Consider the following 20050-nt stretch of genomic DNA (forward strand, 5'->3'; position numbering starts at 1 on the left):
GCAACTTTACAACACTAATTTCAGCTTTAGCTATTTTTCAGCTTTTTTACAGCTCATTTTGCATACAATTATTTAAATTCTTTTCCAATTGCAGCTCATTTTGCTTACATTGTGAAAATTTTCAATGTCTGTGATTTTCTTTGCTTAACGGCGTTAATAAAATGTTCGCCAATGCTGATGACGAAGTGTTCGAGGCCTTGAAACGCATGATAAGGACAATTGTGACGAGTGTAAAGCACTTTGACGAGATTATGGGGCGACTGCCAGAGGTTAGTCCAGCGAAAGTGTTGGAAGTTCAAAATCGCTACTTGGATGATATGGCGAAGGTAGCAGAAGCCTTGGCGACCATAAAGCAAATCTCTGAGCAGAAGAAGGAGGAGGAGGAGCAGCACGCCAAGCAAGCTGTGAATGCTGTTAAGACTGAAACCGGAGAATGGGCAGAAGGAGCAAGTTGGAGAGCAAGATCCAATTGCTGTTAAGACTGAGTTAGAGCTTGAGCCAGAGCAGAAGAACTTAAAGTGTTATTATTATTATTCAATTAAATATATAATAATTTGTCTAATTTTTAGCAACGTTTATTCAAATCTTAAAAGACAAAGCATGAAATTTCCAGCAGATTCTTAGAAATTATTTTCTTGCGTCTCTCGCTCTCTCTCTCGGAAATTTGTCAATGTTTCTAGCTTTTTGTTTCTATTTATAAGTTTCAGTTAAGTTAAGACAGATTGTAAATCTCGCATGATTAGTGAGCTAATTTATAATTCTTTTGTTAGGCCAGGCCAAAGGCCATACAGGGTGCCACACACACACACACACAGCAGTTAGCAATGAATTCTCTGCACTATCATTAATCATATAAATTTGTTAGCTTTTATTTATTGACAATTTATTGTGGAAATCGCTGATTTTTTCAGGCCAAAGCCTAAGCCACCAAGCATGGAGCAGTCAGCGAGAGGGAGATGTGAACTGAGTGGGCAGTGCCTGCGGCTCAGAAACTTCGAGCCAAACTAATTCATTTGTATTTGTTAATAACTTTCCACTGTGGCCCCAGCAACACGTCAGTGATTTTATGCAAAATTGAAAACAGTTTATTATTTACGATTTGCCATAACAGTAATGCGGCTAAAAAACAAAGCAGCTTGAGGTCATCTGGGTCAACTTGGTGTCCAAGAAATAAATCAAAGCATTTTATTGATTTCACATGTAATTTAAATGGGCATAAGAATCCAAAATGGTAAAGAACTCTTCAAGCTTTTTATGCTGTAAAGATTACAAAATCGTTGGTTAATTTGTTATGTTTGATCTGCATTATGTAGATTCGTTTATTCGAATTCCTCCAGCTGTGTTTAATAACAAAATTATGTAAAAATTTCAGGGATATTTGAGAACGTAAAATGTTCTAAGCCGTATGCTAATGCAAATGCATAAAAAGAATCATAAATAGTCATTAGTATAGCTCCACTGTGTGCATGTGTGTGTGTGTGTGTGTTGGAAGAAAGCTGCTGCGGTCGAGAGGTCAAGTCTGAGGTCAAAGTTAGTTAGAAAGTTATTGGAAAGTTTTGCTGTCGTTCGATTCATTTTTTTAGCTTTAATTTTAAATTGCACAATTAGTTATAGAAATCTGCTGATTAAGAAATTAATAATTAATTTTTGATTGCTATCAGTTGACTAATAATTTCAATAGAATTGAGCACTGGTACTCGGACTCGGACTCGTGCCTGAATTTAAATTTGAAAGAACCAATGAATAAATTTGATTTGCATAGCTTTAATTTGAGGCAAAACCGTTAGCGCGAACTAGTTCGCCAGCTGCTTGCACGCAGCCCTGGTGCAGTTCGAAAACCAAACAAATTTCAAATAGTTCATGAACTAGTTTTTGGAAATATGAAAAGCAACAAAAGCAAAGCGCAAAGAGAAAAGCAGGAAATATGATTTTGATTTTGATTTTGAGGTCAAGCGACCCGCAAACGAACTGCGACCCAAGCTTACAACTCATAATTTATGTGCGGCTCTCTCGCTCTCTGCGCGCGCTCTCGCTCTCAATTTGTAGCTGCTTCATAAAAAGCTCGAGACGCCGCGCACGCTCAAACAGTTGAGCAAACGAGGCGTCCGTCTGTGGATCGAAAGCAAAAGAGGCGAACCAACAAATTCAAATTCTAAATTCTGTCTGTGTGTGTGTGTGTTTGTATGTGTGTGTGTGTGTGTGTTAAGTAATTAAATCGTAACGAAATGTGCAAACTTTTGGCGCTTTGGCTGCTGCTGGCTCTGGCCGCGGCTCAGGCTGAAAAGGCGCCCAAGCTGGTGGCCAAACTGGCAGCCAAGGAGCCCGTGGAGCAGTCCACGGAGTCGCCCATAGCGGATATGGCGCTAATTGGTAATTGGCAATAGAAACAAACTTTAAATTTGTTTTATATTTTTTTTTGAAATTTTTTGTTTTGTGTTTTTGTCAATGTTTTTTTTTTCGGTGTAATCTTTGTGCGTGAGCAGCGGAAATGCCCGAGGAGCCAAAAGCGATGAAGGTGATGGTGAAGCCAACGCCGGCGCCGCTGCTAAGTGAAGTGCCAGCGCCGACGCCCGCGCCCATGCCCGCGCCCGCACCCATGCCTATGGCCATGGCCATGCCCATCGAATCTGTAGCGGAGGGCAAATCCGCGCAGTCGCAGCCCCACACCGTGGCCGACTTTATCATTCATCCACTGATTGCCTTCAAGCCGCGCCAGGCCTCAATGGAGGAGCTGCAGGGTAAGCAGGCGGCGGCGGCGGCGACGCCTGCAACGAATGCCACGCCCAGCTCGCCAGGCACTTGGCTGTTCGGCATGAATCCCGGCCAGGGATTGGGCTCCGGCTTCTCCACGCTGGCGGGCTCCGTCTCCGGCTGGTTCAGCGATCGTCTTGCCGCTGCCGGACAGCAGATCCCAGCGCTGCCCAGTCTGCCAGCGCTGATGGACACGCCGGTGCGCGTTGGCGCCGCTGGCAGCACCGCGAGCCCACCAACCACCACCACCAGCACCACCCAGCGACCGGAGATTGTGGTGCGTCTGCAGCAGCGTCCCAATCGCCGTCGCAACGGCAATCTCAATGCCAATGCCAATGCCAATCGCAATCGTCTGCAGCAGCGTCCGGCGCCCAATCGCTTCAACAATCGCCTGGACTCGCTGGAGTCGGATGAGTACGATGATGCGGACTACTTCAATGGCAATCGCTATGAGCAGCTGTTCGACGAGGAGGAGAATGAGCAACAGCAGCAGGAGCAGGACGATGAGGATGAGGAGGTGCAGCAGTTAACTCAGCAGCGACGTCCCGCGCAGTCGCAGCGACGCAAGCAGCAGCAGCAGCCGGCGGCAGTGCGTCGTCCAGCTTTGGCCATGCTGCGTCCACAGCGCGACGAAGACGAGGAGCTGGAGGAGGAGGAGGAGGAGGATGACGATGTAGCCGCCTTCAATGACAACGACGAAGAGGAGGAGGAGGAGGAGGAGGAACTGGAGAGCGAGGAAAGCTTCCTGCCCGTGCGCTATAGCCAATCCTCACGCAAGACCCAAAACTTCCTGCAGAGCAGCCAGCAGAATCTCATTAACCAACTGCGTCGCCTGACCTTTGGCCAATCCCCCGCCGAGCTGGGCCAGCGTCTGCGCAAGGGCGGAAGTGGCAGTGCCACGCCCAATAAGCTGCGCCGCCCCCAACAGGCAACGCTGCTGATCAATCGCAATGGCCAGCCCGTCTATGTGGCCCCCGAGCTGCTCCAGCTGCAGCTGCAGGCTCAAGCCCAGCAGCAGCGCCAGCCGCCACTCACTGTGCCCGTTCGTCGCCAGGGTCAGCCCACCCAGTACATCACCATACCCTGGAGCCAGCTGGGCGTTGTGCCGCCCCAGCGTCAGTCAGTCGTATCGCTGGCGGATAACATTCAATCCCAGCCGCTCATTCTCAACATTCCCGATGGCGCCATCAGCGGCGTCGGCGGCGGCGGCGGCGGCAAGAAGCGCAAGCAGCAGCGTCCACAGCTCACCGCTGGCGCTTTGCCGCTGCTGGCGGATGCTTCTCTAGTGGATCTCTTCCAAGCGCCACAGATTCCGCCCTCGCGCCAAACCACAAGCAAGCAGAAGCCCAAGCAGAAGACCAAGCCCAAGCCACAGCCCGTGCTGATTGCCGCCAAACCGGTGACCACAGCCAACACGGGATTGGGTGCCGGCAATGTTCTGCCCACGCGCATACGTCCCGGCACCATTGTGGAGAAGGCGCCAGCCATGGACGCCAGCCAGCCAGGCAGCCAGCCAGCGCAGTCAGCCTCCGAGAGTGAGCAGCAGCTGGCGGCAACAGTCGCCGACGCCTTGGCCAACATGCCCGCCCAATCCCAAACGGAGCAGGAGCAGTACATACTCGTCGGCGAGGACAATGAGCCAGGACTCTCGCGTCATGTGCAGCCGGCGTACGGCGATGCGCGCCGCTATGTCAACTATGGTGACTTCCATCCCTACTTCGATCTGCTGCAGCAGAATCGACGCTACGCTCTGCACAAATTCGGACGCTCGCTGGGGCAGCAGCAGCCGGCAGAGGCAGCGCCAGAGGCGGAACCGGAGTCTGTGCTCATTGAAGAGCAGCAGGCTGAGGTTGATGAAAACTAAATAAACTATGTGCGAAAGAAAAAGAAACGAAAGACAAAAAACAAAGTGCAAAAAAAAATAAATTTTTGTTAACATTTTTTTTTATTAGTCAACTTTTTTTTTGTGCGTGTGCGTGTGCGTGTCTTGACCCCAAGTGAACCCAAGACCAAACTGGTTCGCACTCTATATCTATCTATCTCTTTCTAACGCTATTTCTATTAATTGAGATGCGTGCATTGACCCATTGGACGCATATTCATAAGCAAATCAATATTGGGTCAGAGTTGTTGCATAAATTAACGGTAAGCGAGCAGCAGGCAGCAAGCAGCTTGTGTCAGCTAGCAATCAAAGCAGCCAGCTGCCTGCACAGTGGCTGTCAAACTGTAATGCAAGCAGCAATTGCTTCACAAACTGTAAGCAGCAATTAGTTGGCATGTTTATTGCTCAGTTCCCAGCTATAATCACTTGCCGCAGAGCGAGACAGCTAGAGAGTGAGAGGGAGCGAGAACAATAAAACAACAATCATTTATAGCTTTAGCACCTGAGGCCAGCAGCAGCAGCAGCAGCATCGGCATTCAATCACCCGCGCTAACAACAAGAGATAGAAGAGAAGCTGCCAAGTCAAGTTTGTAGCCTGAATTTGCATAATCATGCCCACAAATGAATGAACAGCGCTGGAGCTGAGACTGTGGGGGGGTGTGTTTGGGGTTGGGGGCATTCAATATTAGGCCAACATGCGAGCACTTGCCGCACTTGTAGCCCGTAGTGTTAAGCACGGCGATGGCGTTGACAACATCATTCGTCACGGCCAGTTGTCAAGCCTCTGAGTGATGATGATAGCCGCTTGGCTTGGGCGCCTCCGGGCGATTGCGATTGCGATTGGGATTGCGATTCCACGTGCTGCTTGTCCCGCTTGTCCGGCGAGGTGAACGATCAGTTAAGTGGCTTAATAATTAGAAATTCAGTGAAAGAAATTCCAATAATTTTGCTTAATTTTTGCATCTGCTTAGCGTCGCTTAGCGTCTTGAACTCTTGCCCAGCTTTTGTTAATTGCCAAGCGGCTGCTACCTGTTGGCCCAGCTAACAAAAGATCCAACAAATTCTGTGTCTTGTGGTTTTGCCTTTTGTTTTATATATTTTTTTTTTCTTTCTTTTGCGTGCGGTGCATTGAACTTTCAACTTTTCAGGCTTCGTCTCAGTCTTAGTCTCAGCCTGCGTCTCTGCTTAGCTTTGATTTCGAACTTGGCTTTCAATTTGTGTGCTCTTCTATTCATAGCATCTAAGCTTTGTCTGTATGTGTGTGTGCGTGTGTGTGTTCTTAACTTGTTCGCTTTTTGACATTTGACACTGTTCGAACTCTTTGGGCAACATTTTTCATTGCTCTGCCACAAGCTGTGCCACATTTTTATGCAAATTTCACTTCTTTCATTTCATTTTTGGTTTTTTTTTTTTATTTTTATTTAAGAACTAATTCTCTCTCCTTCTCTTGTGCACATTTCCATGCTGTCAAGTTAGACCAGAAGTAAGAAAAGCCAACAAATTTTTCGCATTTTCGCAGCAAAAGTGAAAAATTAAATGTGGCAAGCAGCGCCAAATGCAGTTTGCTGCTTTCCGTCTTCCTCTTCCTCTTCGCCTTTTCCCATTATTTCCCATAAATATGCGCATACCTTAAAATTATTATTTTCTTTGCTTAGTCAAAGCGATTTTCACTGCAATTGATTTGCACATAATTTTATAAATCCAAATAATCAAATCGAATATCAAATCGAAATATTTAAGTGACCTAAGCAGAATAAAACTTACTTAAATAGAGAACTATGGTAGCGCTCTAAGGCTTCAATTTAAATTCCCTTTATTTTCTCAACTACTAATTTAATATTTATGCTTATTTAGCCTTTTTTATTAATTTCTTTTAGCTTGAAGAACAAATGCTAAGTAACTTTTTAGTGATTTTCAATATAAACTGAATAAATTATTTTATTTTATAAATAAATAAATTATTTATATGCTGATTTCTAGCTTACAAATTAAATATGCCGCAGCCTACAAATTGCAATTGCGTATGCAAACAACAAGAAGAAGAATTGAAAGCGCCGTTAGGTCATAGAGCGAATGCTTAACTTAGAAGAGGCATATCGCACTCTTATTTGAAGCAAAGAAAGAGAATTAATTAAAGAGTGCACTTACCGCTTGTCAAGTCAAGTTCGGCCGACAACTGTTAGGTCATCTTCGCACTACAGACAAAAAAAAAACAGATGCACTTGAAAAGAAAGAGAGACAGCGCTCTCTCGCACGCAGGCGTTCACAGCTAAGCAAGCTTTATATTTAAGCAATTAAATATGCACTATTTACACTTTTGTAAATGATTATGCCTTTTGTACCATATATTTATACATACATATGTATGTATATGTATTTACATTTAGCATATTGATATACATATGTATGTATAAGAGAAAGAAAAAAACATAGCTTAAGAGCAGAAGAGCGCACTTTGCAATACGCACTTGCTAAGAAATAATTAAATATTTACTAGTTGCATTTAACGCGACATTCAATTGAACACATACTTGCACTTGTGCATTAACCTTTATTGATTATAATATATATATTATTAAACACATTGCACACAATTTAACATTTTAATACACAAAATCTATTAGAGCACGCGTGTGCTGCTTACAAACTAAGGCGGTCTAGCTCTTAATTTTAGTTTCTACTTGCATAGCGGTTAATGCAGTTAAAGCAAAACGAAACTCACACACACTTGTAAAGCTGCGCTGCTTGTTCGCAGCTCATTTGCTTTCTTGTGAGAGCGAGAGCGCAAGCTGCGCTGCTCGCGCCCTTCGTTCGATCGTTTTGTGCTGCAGCAAGCGAACGAAAGCGTCGCTGCTTTGCTGCTGAGAGAGAGGAATGGAGTAAACGCGTGATGTGCAATGCATCGTACGATGGACACGTGTGTATTTTGTTTTGACTGCAGCTAGACTGCCTTAACTTAAGACTGTTTAGCACAGCATTTAGGCATCTGTGCCCATTGTGCATGTGCATTCGGCCATTTTATTTGACATTGACATTGAATACGAATTATTTTGAAAGATGGCTGGCTCCACAATAATGTGACCAATAAGAACTTGTTGTCTTTGTTTTTTTCTTTCAATTGATTAGCTAACAAACAATGTTTCAAAATAGTAGCCTGCGCTTTTAAATTCCCATATAGTAAATGAATTGACTTTGAACTTGCCGCCATGTCGAACGAACTGACGCCGGAGGAGCTGGCGGAGATGCAGAAGACGAATGCGACGGGCGTGCAGATTGAGAACTTCGAGTGGCCACTGGTGACTGGTGCGATCTTCTACGACATCTGCGCCGTTCTCTCGCGCATTCTGCTCATTGGGCTGACGCTGGTGGTGGCGACCAAGTGCCTGCAGCTGAAACTCGCCCGGAGTGCGGAGCATGCGTTCTTCTGTACGTTGGGCTTGATGCTCTGCCTTGGCGAGGCGCTGCTGCATACGCGGCATCGGATGCTGGCGCACGCCACGTTCGGCCTCCTGGCGCTGAACTTTGGCTGCGTGGGCGTGGCACTGAAGAGTTGGTACAAGCGCAAGCACCACAGGCCGCACATGCGGAGCAAGCACGCGGTGTTTGGATTGGCGGGTTTACTGCTTATGCTGGTTTGCTTTTTTACGGGTCTGGTGATGCTGCTGGCGGAGATTCGACGCCAGATCCTGATCGTTGTGGCACTGGCTCATCGCTGCTGCGGTCTCTGCGGCTTCGCCTTGCTCATGGCCTCCCAGGTCTATAGCTACAACACGGGATTCATGCGTCGCAATTGGCACGAGTCGACCATTCGCATGCTCAAGTTCGTCACCATGTTCGCCTCTCTGACCACCACCTGCTATCAGCTCAGCACCTTCATTGCCGACGTGGTCGACATCATCCCGAAGAATCTTTTCGACAACATCAAGATCACGCACAAGGCATAAGTCCCGCATTTATTTAGCATTTTAATATGCATGGAATTTCATAAAATTCTCACTTATGAAAATTTTAATTATTATACTTTATTTATTATTTATGTTATCTAATGTACTTGAATATTTTTAACAAATAATCTGTATAAATTGTAAAGCGTTTCCAACAATAATTTCCAATAATTTCGGATGCTAAGATTTAAAAAAATGTTTTTATTTATAACTAATTACCTCGTCTAAAGTCAGTTCTTAAATTATTGCAATAAATATTTTTGAAAGTTTCAAGCTACAGCTATAATTTTTTTGAGCTTTCTGTATAAAAAATTGAAAACGAATTTAAGGTCACCGATCTATGGTCTAAATGACAGTATAATTAATAAAAGCTTTAAATTATTAACAAGTGCATTGAACATTTTTACTTCAATACATTTTAGTTTTGGATCTGCAGATCCCAAGCCAAACAAAGGCCAACAAAATGGAGACGCTTGGTAGGATTGAGCCCTTGGAATATAACTTGAAGCAGCAGTAGCAGATAGAGCGAGATGGAGAGATAGACCGAGAGAGAGAGAAAGAGACAGATAAAATGAAGATGCCTCTGGGTATTTGCTTTTGTCTTTTTGCTGCTTGGGTCAGCGAACTTACAGCTTTTACCTATTGAGTGCTACTACCTCTCCCCATTACCCTTTACCCATTACCCATTACCCTCTCCCCATTACCCAATACCCCTCAGCATTATCCCACGCTTGCTCATACTCTGAAGCATTTAATTTAATTGAATTATATCAAGATGTAGTAAATTTTTCTTTATGTCAAATCTTTTTGTTTTAGTTTATTATACGACCTTGGATCTCATTTCCGAATAACGATCAAGAATAGTTAAGGACGAACCAACTAGAACCTACTTAAATGTATTAATTCGATTTAATTCAACTAATTTGAGAAACTCCTTGAGTAATAATTGAGATTAAAAGATAAAGAGTCCAATGCATAATTTTTAAAGTTAAGTATGAGACTTATTATAATTAAATGCCATTCAAAATTAAGCGAAACTAGGGCTAAGACCTAAAAATTGTAGCCTCATAGTTTGTTAGACATATATTTGATATATATAAAAAATGTGCATAAATTAATGCTAAATAATCGTTGGCAAACAAGTTAAAACGAATAGATTTTTAGGCTTATTTTTGTGTAACATATGTGGGTCAACATTTGGCTGCGCAGCTGGAGATTTGGGATGAACCTTAAACTTTGGCTGCTACTTCTGCAATTAGAAACTCATTGGTTTTCACTTTTCGTGACGAATGCGGCAGAGTGGGGAGGGGCGGGGAGGGGGAGTTTGGTCGAAAGCTGAGAATTAGAGGCCGGCAAAAGTTTTTTTTTTTTTGGCATGCTTGAGTGGAGACTGTGGAGCGTTGATGATGAGATGGCGCAAAATGCGAAGAACGGACCCAAAGTAGCGCAAATAGCTGCAAGCGTTAAGATTTTGTTTGAGGGCCGCTGAAGAATTTGAATACCAATTGAATTGAATTGAATTCAATTGTAATGCCAAAGCACATTGCTGGGCCTCTGTGTGTCCCTAGGCCATTTACAGTTAGAAATTGTGAGTACTTGGGCTCGATGCGTGCGAGTATAAAAGCCTTGGGAATTGCGGAATAATCTATCAAACATTGATTACCAATCAGTGCGATCGGTCAGTCGCCCAGCCAACTCCACTACAAAGTCTCCAAAGTCCACACTCCACTCACTGCAACATGAAGAAGCATCAAGCGACGTTGCTGCTGCTGAGCAGTCTGCTGCTCTGCCTGAGCCTGGCGCAGGCGGCGCGACGTCCCATCCATGTGAACGAGTCGCCGCTGGCGCGTGCCAGCGATGCGGCTGCCGCTCCGTTGGAGGCGCAGGATGCACAGGATGTGAGCAAGAAGGATCCCTCAAGCGGTCGCCTCTTCCTCAAGAAGTTCCTCATGTTCAAGAACATGTTTGGCCAGAACCAGCAGCCGGTCATACCCATTGTCATCACTGGCGGCGCTGGCACCAGCACAGGCCCCACCTCGCCCACCGTGTCCGTCACATCGACCGGCACCATACCCTCTGCCACGGGCACCATTGGCACCTCACCCACCTCACCCACCTCACCAACCACACCCACCACGCCCACCGGACGTCAGAGCTATGGCGCTCAACAAGCGGACGAGCAGTCCGCCCACGCTGACGACGACGAGGAGGAGGAGGAGGCCGATGCGCAGGCCATGCCTGGCCTCGCCATGGCCGCCAATGCCGAGCTGCTCGACGAGCAGGCGATGCAGGCAGCGCTCGCCGCCGGCGCCCAGGAGTACGAGGTCTACACCGAGCAGGCGGACCAAGCAGCAGGCGGCTCCGCCACCGAGTCCAAGGCCAGCCAGAACAATCGCATCAATCTGCGCCGCAAGAACGGACGTCGCGGCCAGGGCCAGATGATCAGCGTGCGCATTCCTCCACGCTATCGTCGCTACTTCAAGAACGGACAGAAGGTCATGCTCAACACCAAGCGGGGCGTGAACAAGCGTCGCGTCGTCCGCCGACGCGTCCAGGGCAACAAGAACAAGCGTTTCAACAATCGCCGTCGCGGTGGCAAGAACAAGAACAAGAAGAACAAGAACAAGAAGAATAAGAACAAGCGCCCACGCATGCCAATTGCCTAAGCGAGAGAGACAGAGAGAGAGCGAGCGAAGGAGAGCCATAGAAATCGCCACTTGAACCACACGCAACGAAAACAATTTTTTTTTTTCTAATTTATTCTAATTTAACTTGAAGCTTAAATAAAAAAATTCACAATTCCATAAAACAAGCCCAACTTTGATATACACTTTGAACAGACAATTCTATTCTATTCGAATTTTCAAACATCTCTGCAATCGACTTTACTCTTTTAATAGAATTTTACGCTTTAATAGAATTTTTAAATATGCTCAAATTCAATATTGCATACTCGAAGTTTTCCAAGATCAAGATAAAAGATATTGAGAAACTTTTCAATCAGAAAAAATCAAGCAGCTATCAAATGTGAATTCAACTGAAACTTTGAAGCACATACAGTGATGAAGGTTTCTTTTTGAATAGATCATTTAGTAATGTTCCTGCAGTCTTTTGTTTTCTAAAATTTATATTTGTGTTCTTCGTTTTTTGAGCAATTCCAAGTGGAACAACCAAAGTCAAAGTTTTGTGAAGTAGAAGAGAAGAAAATTAAGATTAAAATATCAATTTAGAGAAGTTTTTTTTAAGCGATCGATTCCCAATGAAATAAGTGCTAGAGAATAATTACCAAATCTCCCTTTGCGAAATTAGACTGAGAAATATTTACAAATACTGAATGAGTTAAACTACGATTGACACATAAATTTGTTAACAATAATAAGTGCGGAATTTCAACTATTAGTTTCTATAACTGCTTTATATATATATAGAAATGAAAAAATTAAATATGAAAGCTGCCGCAGCATTGGAAGATACCGCAAATTTATTTTGGGCAAAGCAAAGTGTATGGACACTTGACTTACTTTAATGCCCTGGAGTGTTGAACAGCGCTGCGCTATTTAAGCCGCTGCGCAGTCAACGCTGCCAAGCAATTGAAGCAAGTTCATCATGCATCGGAGTCTACTGTTAATTGCGCTGCTGTTGCCGGCTACGCTGGCTGCGATCTGCCCGCAGCTGCGGCTGAGCGAGATGGAGCAGGAGAACGAGATCGAAACGGCAGTGGAGCCTGCCGACTTGGATTTGAGTCATTTAAGCGGCTCGCAGCTGCAGCAGCTAATCCAGAAGCTGCATCTCTCGTTGCCAGGGGTGGAGGATCATCGCGTTGGCAGTCGGCCCTGGCGGAAAGTGCAGCGCATCATCAAGCGTCAATTGTTGCTGCTGCCGAAGCGTTACCTACGCAAATTGCTGCGGCAGTTTGGCTTAGCCCGAAGCAGCAGCAGCAGCAGCAGCAGTGGTGACGTCATGCTGCGCACGCAGGCGCCAGCAGAGCAGCTAGCGCAGCAGCAGCTGCAGCCACAGCTTTACTATTTAATACCATTGGAATAATTCATGTTTACAATAAACTTTGAGGGAACAGAAAATTGTTTTCATTTTGAAATGCGAATGGATCGAAATTCAACAAATTTAGGATATAGCTGCCCAGACCTCTATACACTCCACATAGAACTCCATTCTGTACTCAGGCAGAAGCCTTACCTATTCTTCCAGCAGAAGAATACTGACAAAAATAATGAGCCAAGGCTCGAATATTGCCCTCCGGTTAGTCTAAATGGTACTCACATGGTTAGCATACATAAAAGCCAAGAGAAAACTCCAGCTAAGCTCGCAGCTCCGACAAATGAGATTGAAATGCCGGCGATAAATCGTAGCTCAGTCTAGAAAACAAATTACGTTTGTATAACACAATATTAAAACCCATATGGACATATAGGATATGGCATTGAAGCAGAGATTCCAAAACTAATTCAAACACAGCTATATAACAATCTAAATATTTAAACTGTCACGAAATAAATTTACAAATTTAGGAATAAACAGAAAAACTTAAAGACCATTGCAATGAGATCGCAATAAATCTCTTAAATTTAGATAAATAAATAAATAGATAAAAAGTACTGATCGCTTAGAGAAAGTCCTTTAAGAGTTCTTCGTAAATACTGTCAATCCCCTTAAATCATTTACTATTAATCTTTTAGTTAGCTTTAAATAGAATTTGTCAATAAGATAGTTGAAGTTCTGTTTTGTTAAGTGTGGAGCAACATTGCTCCTCCAGCAATTTGACGAATTCGTTAAGCGAACAAAACTGAATTTGAAAGTGTGTTTCGTTAAGTGTGGAGCAATGTTGCTCCACCAGCGATTTGACGAATTTTTTAAGCGAGCGTAGCGATCGCAGTGATGCAAATAGAGCCGAAGAAATAAACAAAGGCAACAAATATTATAAATAATATTAATATAAATAATATAAGCAATTAAGTTTTAAATTAAATTGGTTGAAATAATAATTTTAGCAATTTGCCAAATATTTCAACTTATTTCGTAGTGGGAAAATAGCTAAATTTGTGATTAAGCACAACAATCAGCTTTAAAGTAAATTCTTATTAAACTTTTAAAGCAAAACGCATGAAGTAAATAAAACAACAATAAACAGCAAAAGCAATTAAATAAATAATAATAAAAGATCGCTTAAATTTAGCTTGATTTTGTTTGATTTTCAGCGCTATGGTCACACTACGATTGAGTGTTATCAGCTGTTGTTGTTGTTGTTGCAGCAGGTGGCGTGTTGTGTATTTTATTTTTGTCTAAGTCACAAACTAAAGAGGAAGAGTAGAATGGCCAGCTGCGGGATTCTTGCAGGCAAAGTGGCATTTGTCACAGGTAAATGTTGTTAAATAAATTTGAACTTTGTACTCACTGCGTTCTCATTGTTGTTGTTGTTGTTGTTGTTGTTGCGACAGGCGCCGGTTCGGGCATTGGGCGTGCCACCTGCCGACTGTTGGCACGTGACGGGGCCAAGGTCATTGCGGCAGATCGCAATCTGCAGGCGGCGCAGGAAACGGCCAATCAGCTAAACGGCGAACGTGCCACGGCGGCGGCAGTGGAAGTGGATGTTGCCTCACTAACAAGCGTGCAACAAGCTGTGGCAGCAGCACTCTCGATTTACAAGCAGGCACCCAGCATTGTGGTCAACTCGGCGGGCATAACGCGTGACAATTATCTGCTGAAGATGCCGGAGCGGGACTACGACGATGTGTACAGTGTGAATCTGAAGGGAACGTTTCTGGTGACGCAGCAGCTGGCGAAGGCGATGATCGAGCAGCAGCTGCAGGGCGGCAGCATCATCAATCTGTCTAGCATTGTGGCCAAGATGAACAACGTAGGGCAGGCGAACTATGCGGCCACAAAGGCGGGCGTCATCTCGTTGACCGAGGTCGCCTCCAAGGAGTTGGGCAAGTTCGGCATTCGGGTCAACTGCATCTTGCCCGGCTACATAGACACGCCCATGGTGGCCGTCGTCCCAGACAAGATCAAGGAGCAGGTGGTGCAAAAGTGCCCGCTGGCACGTCTCGGCAAGCCGGAGGAGATCGCCGAGGTGATTGCGTTCCTCGCCTCCGAGAAGGCGTCCTATGTGACTGGAGCTGCCATTGAAGTCACAGGCGGACTCAAGTAGTGAAGCTTCCCCAGCTGCCATACTTTGCATTTATTTGTCTTAGTCTAAAAATAAACAAATGCGTGTTTTTTTTTTTTTAATTGTATAATTGTAAAAATAAAATGTTAGCAAAATTAATTGGCTTTGTCTTTGTCTTTGGCAATCGCTATTAGCGCCATCTATTGCCAGCAGTAGCTGTTACTATAACTAAAAGATATAAACAACAGATGGCGCTACAACTTAACGACTGCAGTTTGACTTCTTAAGTTGAATTGAGAAAGTGTAAAATAATAAGCGAATTTTAGAAACTAAATCAGAGCAGTCAAATAAAAATGTAGGTAAAATATTTATTATTCAGTTTCATTAAATGTATTATACTATAGCGTACTGAGCTATACAATTGATTTACTTAATATCAATTTAAATGTCAAAGGGCAAACGTAAGTTTTGTTTGTTTCTAACAAAGCTTTTGAAATTAATTAATTAGCTAAATTAGGCAAGCCTAATCTAAATGTAATTTAATATTTAAAATTTATATTTTTTAAGAACATTTTAATACTTGAATTCAACTTTAGCTCTATTTATAAACTATATAAAATGGAATTTATGAAATTTGATTATTCGAAAGTTTTATTAAGTGTGGAATTTTATTGGAATATGTGGTCAATGTGCATAGCGAAAATGAAACAAACTAAATTTAGCGAACGAATCTAGACAGCTGAATAATTTTCCCAATTGCCAGTTCTATATATAGTTAGATAATTACTTATAACAGCCGCTTGAGCTTTGTCAGTCGCGTATTGATTGCAATTGCAGTTGACTGGCTTAAAGACTGAAAGCGGTAAAAGGGGGCGGTGCTATGGCTGGTGGGGGTGTGGGGCATAGTCATAAGCCAAACTACTTTCTGTTGTGTGGCCACGTCCCAGAGCGGTCACAAAAGAGAGAAAACAGGGTCGCGCGTTTTGTGGTGCTTGTGGTGCAGCTGCTGGTGCTGGTGCGAGTAAGTGGCGTTGGAGTGGGTGGGTGGGTGGTTGGTTGGTTGGGTGGCTCGGTTGAGTAGCTATGTGTACAATATTAATATATTTTACAATTCCCCAGCTGCTAATTAACTTGGCCGCACTAACACATCAGCAAAAAGGGCCAAACGACAAGCAATATAAGTGCGACTGTATGTGTGTGTGTTTGCATGCGTGTGTGTGTGCATATGTTGTTGGTTTTGTTTGTGTGCAGCAGCACATTTGTGCGTTTGCCTGTCGTCTGTCCAATGTGGCCAAATGTTTGGCCTGCGGTCGTGCGTGCAATTTAAATAATGAAGACATTTTATTAATTCAAGAAATTCAACTTCAGCACACCACCAACCACACACACACACACATACGAACACACACACACATGTATAAGCAAGAGCAATTACACATTTCATAGAGCGGGGTCGCCAGCACATTAAGCAACATCAACAAATGCCCAAACTTTTGGCTTAACACACAGTCAACTCATATGTGTGTGTGTGTGTGTGTGACTGTATGTGTGCGTACGTTTTGGCCATTTCATTTTTAGTGCATAGCTGGGGGTAAAAACAAAACATTTGCCTAATCATACAGCTAGGCGACACCACAAAAGCAACTTAAGGCTGCCTAGCAGCCACCCAACCACCCACACACCCACCCCTAGCAGATACACACACACACACACATAGCGTTAACAATTAACAACACAACGCACTGCGACAACGTCGTCGTCCAGCCACTTGAGCTTGGGAGCCCATAAAGCAGCCCAATGCGACCCACGACGTTGCCCACGACCCCAATCAACTCAACACACACACACTAACACACACACATGCAGTTACTGAGGCCAACCACTCGCCATATCTCATGTTAATGAAATCGTAACTCTTCGTGTGACTTGTGTCTGTTGCTTTTGCTTTTGCTTTTGTTGTTGTGCCTGCTGCTCTTTCATTCTGTTCACTTATTTTGTTTTTTATTCTTTTTGTTCGTTCTGTGACGTGCGCCAACTTGAGCTTGCAACTAAGCGCACTGCAGTTGCCAATTGTTCATAAAAAAAAAAAAACAAAAAAAATGGTAACCCAAGCAAAGACAAGCACTTGCTCTAGTGTGGGAGTGGTTGGGGTTGGGGGGTGGCGTGGGCGTTAGTTTTGGGGTGCGTACTGTACGTGTGAAAAGCCATAAAAAGTTCGTTCTTAGTGACTCTGGCTGGCATAATCAGCGCCACAGCTTTAACTGACTTCCAACCCTTGTCGTCAACTCATACATAAGCAGCCAAAAAATAAAAATTAAAACTTGAATAGTTAAATGGCAAGCCAAGCAATAAATATTATTTTATATTATTAGTTATTAAAGCTAAAAAGTGAAAAGTCAAAGATTGAACAATTATTTTTTTTTTTTTTAATTTAATTTATTTGCATATTTTTTTAATCATAAAATTGGTATTGTTTTAAATTTCCCAATCAAGTCTTTTGTATTTTTTTTTAATAAAAATTCTAAATAAATTGCTTAGTACTTCAAAAAAATATTCCAAAGCAAAGTGAACAAATTTTTGGATGAAACTTACCTTAAATTTAATCAGTCCTAAAACCGATCCCAAATCTATATATGGCATAAATATTTTACTTCAATCTCTTACACAAAGATGAAGTCGAAGCTAGAAAAAAGGGAATAAAATATTTTGGTTGTTTACTCTAAACTAATAAATAAATAAATTGCAACAGCATAAAGTTCAATAAATAAAATCAATAAAAATACAAAAAATGAATTGAAGTTGCAAGGGGGAAACTAATGCAAGTTTGGATTAGGCTATAGACCGATTTGATATCCATGTTAAGCTATTGCTGCTTCATTTTTCAGCTGCTGCTGCTGCTGTTCGGGGCGATAGTTTTAACAACAATGTCAGGCCAATTAACACAGTAAACCGCAATTGCAACTTCCGGCAACTAAGTGCACGTAGTAGAGTCGAGTCGAGTAGCTGAAACTGATGCAGGCACTAGCCTGGTTGCCACTTGGGCCCGTTGACAGGTAGTCGGTGCATAGTACAGTGCGCGTCGTAAGTAAGTAGACGGTTATAGCAAAGGTTTGAGTTGAGCGCTTTGAGGGTCGTTTGTGACAAAGGCAACTAATTTAGTTTAATGTGCGTTGTGCGCGACTTTGTTGCCATTGTTGCCACCCAACGCACAACGCCCAACGCCCACCGCCCACCGCCCACTCGCAGCATTTCCTGTGTGTGTGGATCGTGCGTCAACGTACAGACAGTTATGTGTGTATGTTAGCGGACAGACGGACGGACGGACAGGCAACCCTCAAACGCTAACGCAGTCATTAAGCATTTTTAGTTGAGCTTAGCGAGGACGTTTTGCTGTTTGCATTGTCAACTTGGCCTGACCCTTAACCCCACACACACACGCACACGCACACACTCAGTCATAAATTAACACACACAGCGCATATGTATGTGTGTGTGGGGTTACTTTTTAATTTGCCTGCTGTTTGTTTGATTTTGAGCTTTTGGACATGTTGGCATTGACACCAGCCGGCGTTCATTTATATTTGAGCTGCAGTATTTTTTATTTTTATACACTTTGCAATTTTTCTGACTGTATGAGCAGCAATAACTCAGACTAGACAATTACTAGACACACACAATTTGATATGCAGCTAAAGCTGTTCCCAAAGCATAACCAACATAATAAAAAAATAATAATAATCGTTATAAATAATGTACGCTTACTTACTTAACTTATTTGTTTTGTAAGCAGCACAAACAAGTTTTGAGTATGCAAGCGATGTAGCTAAAGTGTATCAAACAGTTGGTGGCGCCCCAACTTTAATGCGTTTTTGGCTTTGCGACGTTTCGCTGGTTTGATTAGCCAGCAAAAAGCGACAAAAGAAAACAATTCGAAATTTTTGCAATAAATTTTGTTTTTATTTATTTATTTTTCTGTCATTTTTCGTTTTACCATTTTTGTTTGTTCTCTGTCACGTTGTTGTTGTTCTTGTTATTTGCATACTGTGTACATAAAACATGCTTAATTACTGACAAAAAAATACATATATATATATATACTATATATAGGCGCACAAAAAACCAATAAAAATGTTGAATTTTGTTTAAATTTTCTTTTATTTTTCATTTAAATGTCAAATATATTCGCATATCAAAATATATAAAACCTCGAACAAAGCTACAGGCCTATGTTAATATATAACTATATCGAAGAAAAAAAAAGTATATATAGAGCTAGTATATAATGTGTATATAATATAATATATGCTATATATGTTAATGGCATAACTACAGCTAGGATATATGCGTAATTAACTTGATATACTTAAGAAGTACACTTAGCACAATTGCAGCTAGGCATATATGTATGTGTGTGTGTGTATGTGTATGTGTGTGCATGAGCTTTGTGGGCGTGTCATAAGTTAAGGCGTCTGTTAAGTTGTTTGAGTATTTAGCTTAGACATTAAAACATTAAACCTACTTAAACGCATTAGATTTAGCTTAAGTTTAACAAAAAAAAAAAAAACTTAAATACTATTCAGGTACTTTGGCATAATTTGCTTAAAATTTAAACACTTTTGCTTTAACATTTCTTAGCAAGCACATAATACATGTAAAACTTTTAAAACACTAACTTGATAGCTTAATTATTTATTTATTTGTTGTTTTTTTTTCGTTGCACATTTGCTGCTCAGCTGCTTAATAATTTTTCATAGAGTGTGGCATTTGTTTATAGATATGGTTGCATATTTATTATTTTAAAAGTGCGCGCTGAGCAACAAATGCATGCACATATATTTTAATATTTTAATATTTTTTTGTTTGCTATTTTTGTTGTATATTTAATCATTACATTTAACTTACTTAAACTTTTTTGCTAGTTAATTGAAATTGAATTCGTTTCGCTGTTTAATAAATAATCTTTGTAAGGCTTGGGCTAAATGCTATGAATAAATGTCTAGTTGAAAAAAAAAATAATAAAAAAAATAAACTAGCAGCAGCATTAAAATTTTTTGTAGTCTGTTTTTGCGCTGGCGACAGACAAAACGCAGGCTGGCGCGCAAAAGCAGGCTGCACTTTTAAATGTAAAATTAGTTAGTTGCAGCAGCATTAGTAGCTCACTAGTTAGTCTCTATATTAATTTAATTAAGCCTAAGTACATTGCTCAAACACGCTCTCTCGCTTCTCTCTCTCTCTCTCTCGCTCTCTCTCTAGCTTATTAGACAATGCGTTTATTTTTGGTTGCTAAATAAATTGTTTGCTGCTTACCCCTCGAATACTTGCGCTGCTCGCCCTGTGAGATCAGTCTTA

General features: G+C 42.5%; 4 protein-coding genes across 4 annotated transcripts; all 4 read left to right on the forward strand.

Annotated features, from left to right (window-relative positions):
* The first annotated feature begins 2596 nt into the window (after positions 1-2596).
* On the forward strand, positions 2597-4615 carry LOC108605048 (histone-lysine N-methyltransferase 2D). The gene has a single exon (XM_017994616.1). The coding sequence runs from the start codon at positions 2597-2599 to the stop codon at positions 4613-4615; it is 2019 nt and encodes a 672-aa protein (XP_017850105.1).
* Positions 4616-7793: 3178 nt separating this feature from the next.
* Positions 7794-8602, forward strand: LOC108606913. The gene has a single exon (XM_017997454.1). The coding sequence runs from the start codon at positions 7840-7842 to the stop codon at positions 8575-8577; it is 738 nt and encodes a 245-aa protein (XP_017852943.1). The 5' UTR covers positions 7794-7839; the 3' UTR covers positions 8578-8602.
* A 1714-nt stretch (positions 8603-10316) lies between these two features.
* Positions 10317-11243, forward strand: LOC108605049. The gene has a single exon (XM_017994617.1). The coding sequence runs from the start codon at positions 10317-10319 to the stop codon at positions 11241-11243; it is 927 nt and encodes a 308-aa protein (XP_017850106.1).
* Positions 11244-13841: 2598 nt separating this feature from the next.
* LOC108606912 (estradiol 17-beta-dehydrogenase 8) lies at positions 13842-14808 on the forward strand. Its single transcript, XM_017997453.1, has 2 exons — positions 13842-13950; positions 14031-14808. The coding sequence occupies exons 1-2, from the start codon at positions 13905-13907 to the stop codon at positions 14741-14743; spliced, it is 759 nt and encodes a 252-aa protein (XP_017852942.1). The 5' UTR covers positions 13842-13904; the 3' UTR covers positions 14744-14808.
* Positions 14809-20050: the final 5242 nt, after the last annotated feature.

This window comes from Drosophila busckii, chromosome X, assembly GCF_011750605.1.
Source record: "Drosophila busckii strain San Diego stock center, stock number 13000-0081.31 chromosome X, ASM1175060v1, whole genome shotgun sequence".
NCBI lineage: Eukaryota > Metazoa > Arthropoda > Insecta > Diptera > Drosophilidae > Drosophila > Drosophila busckii.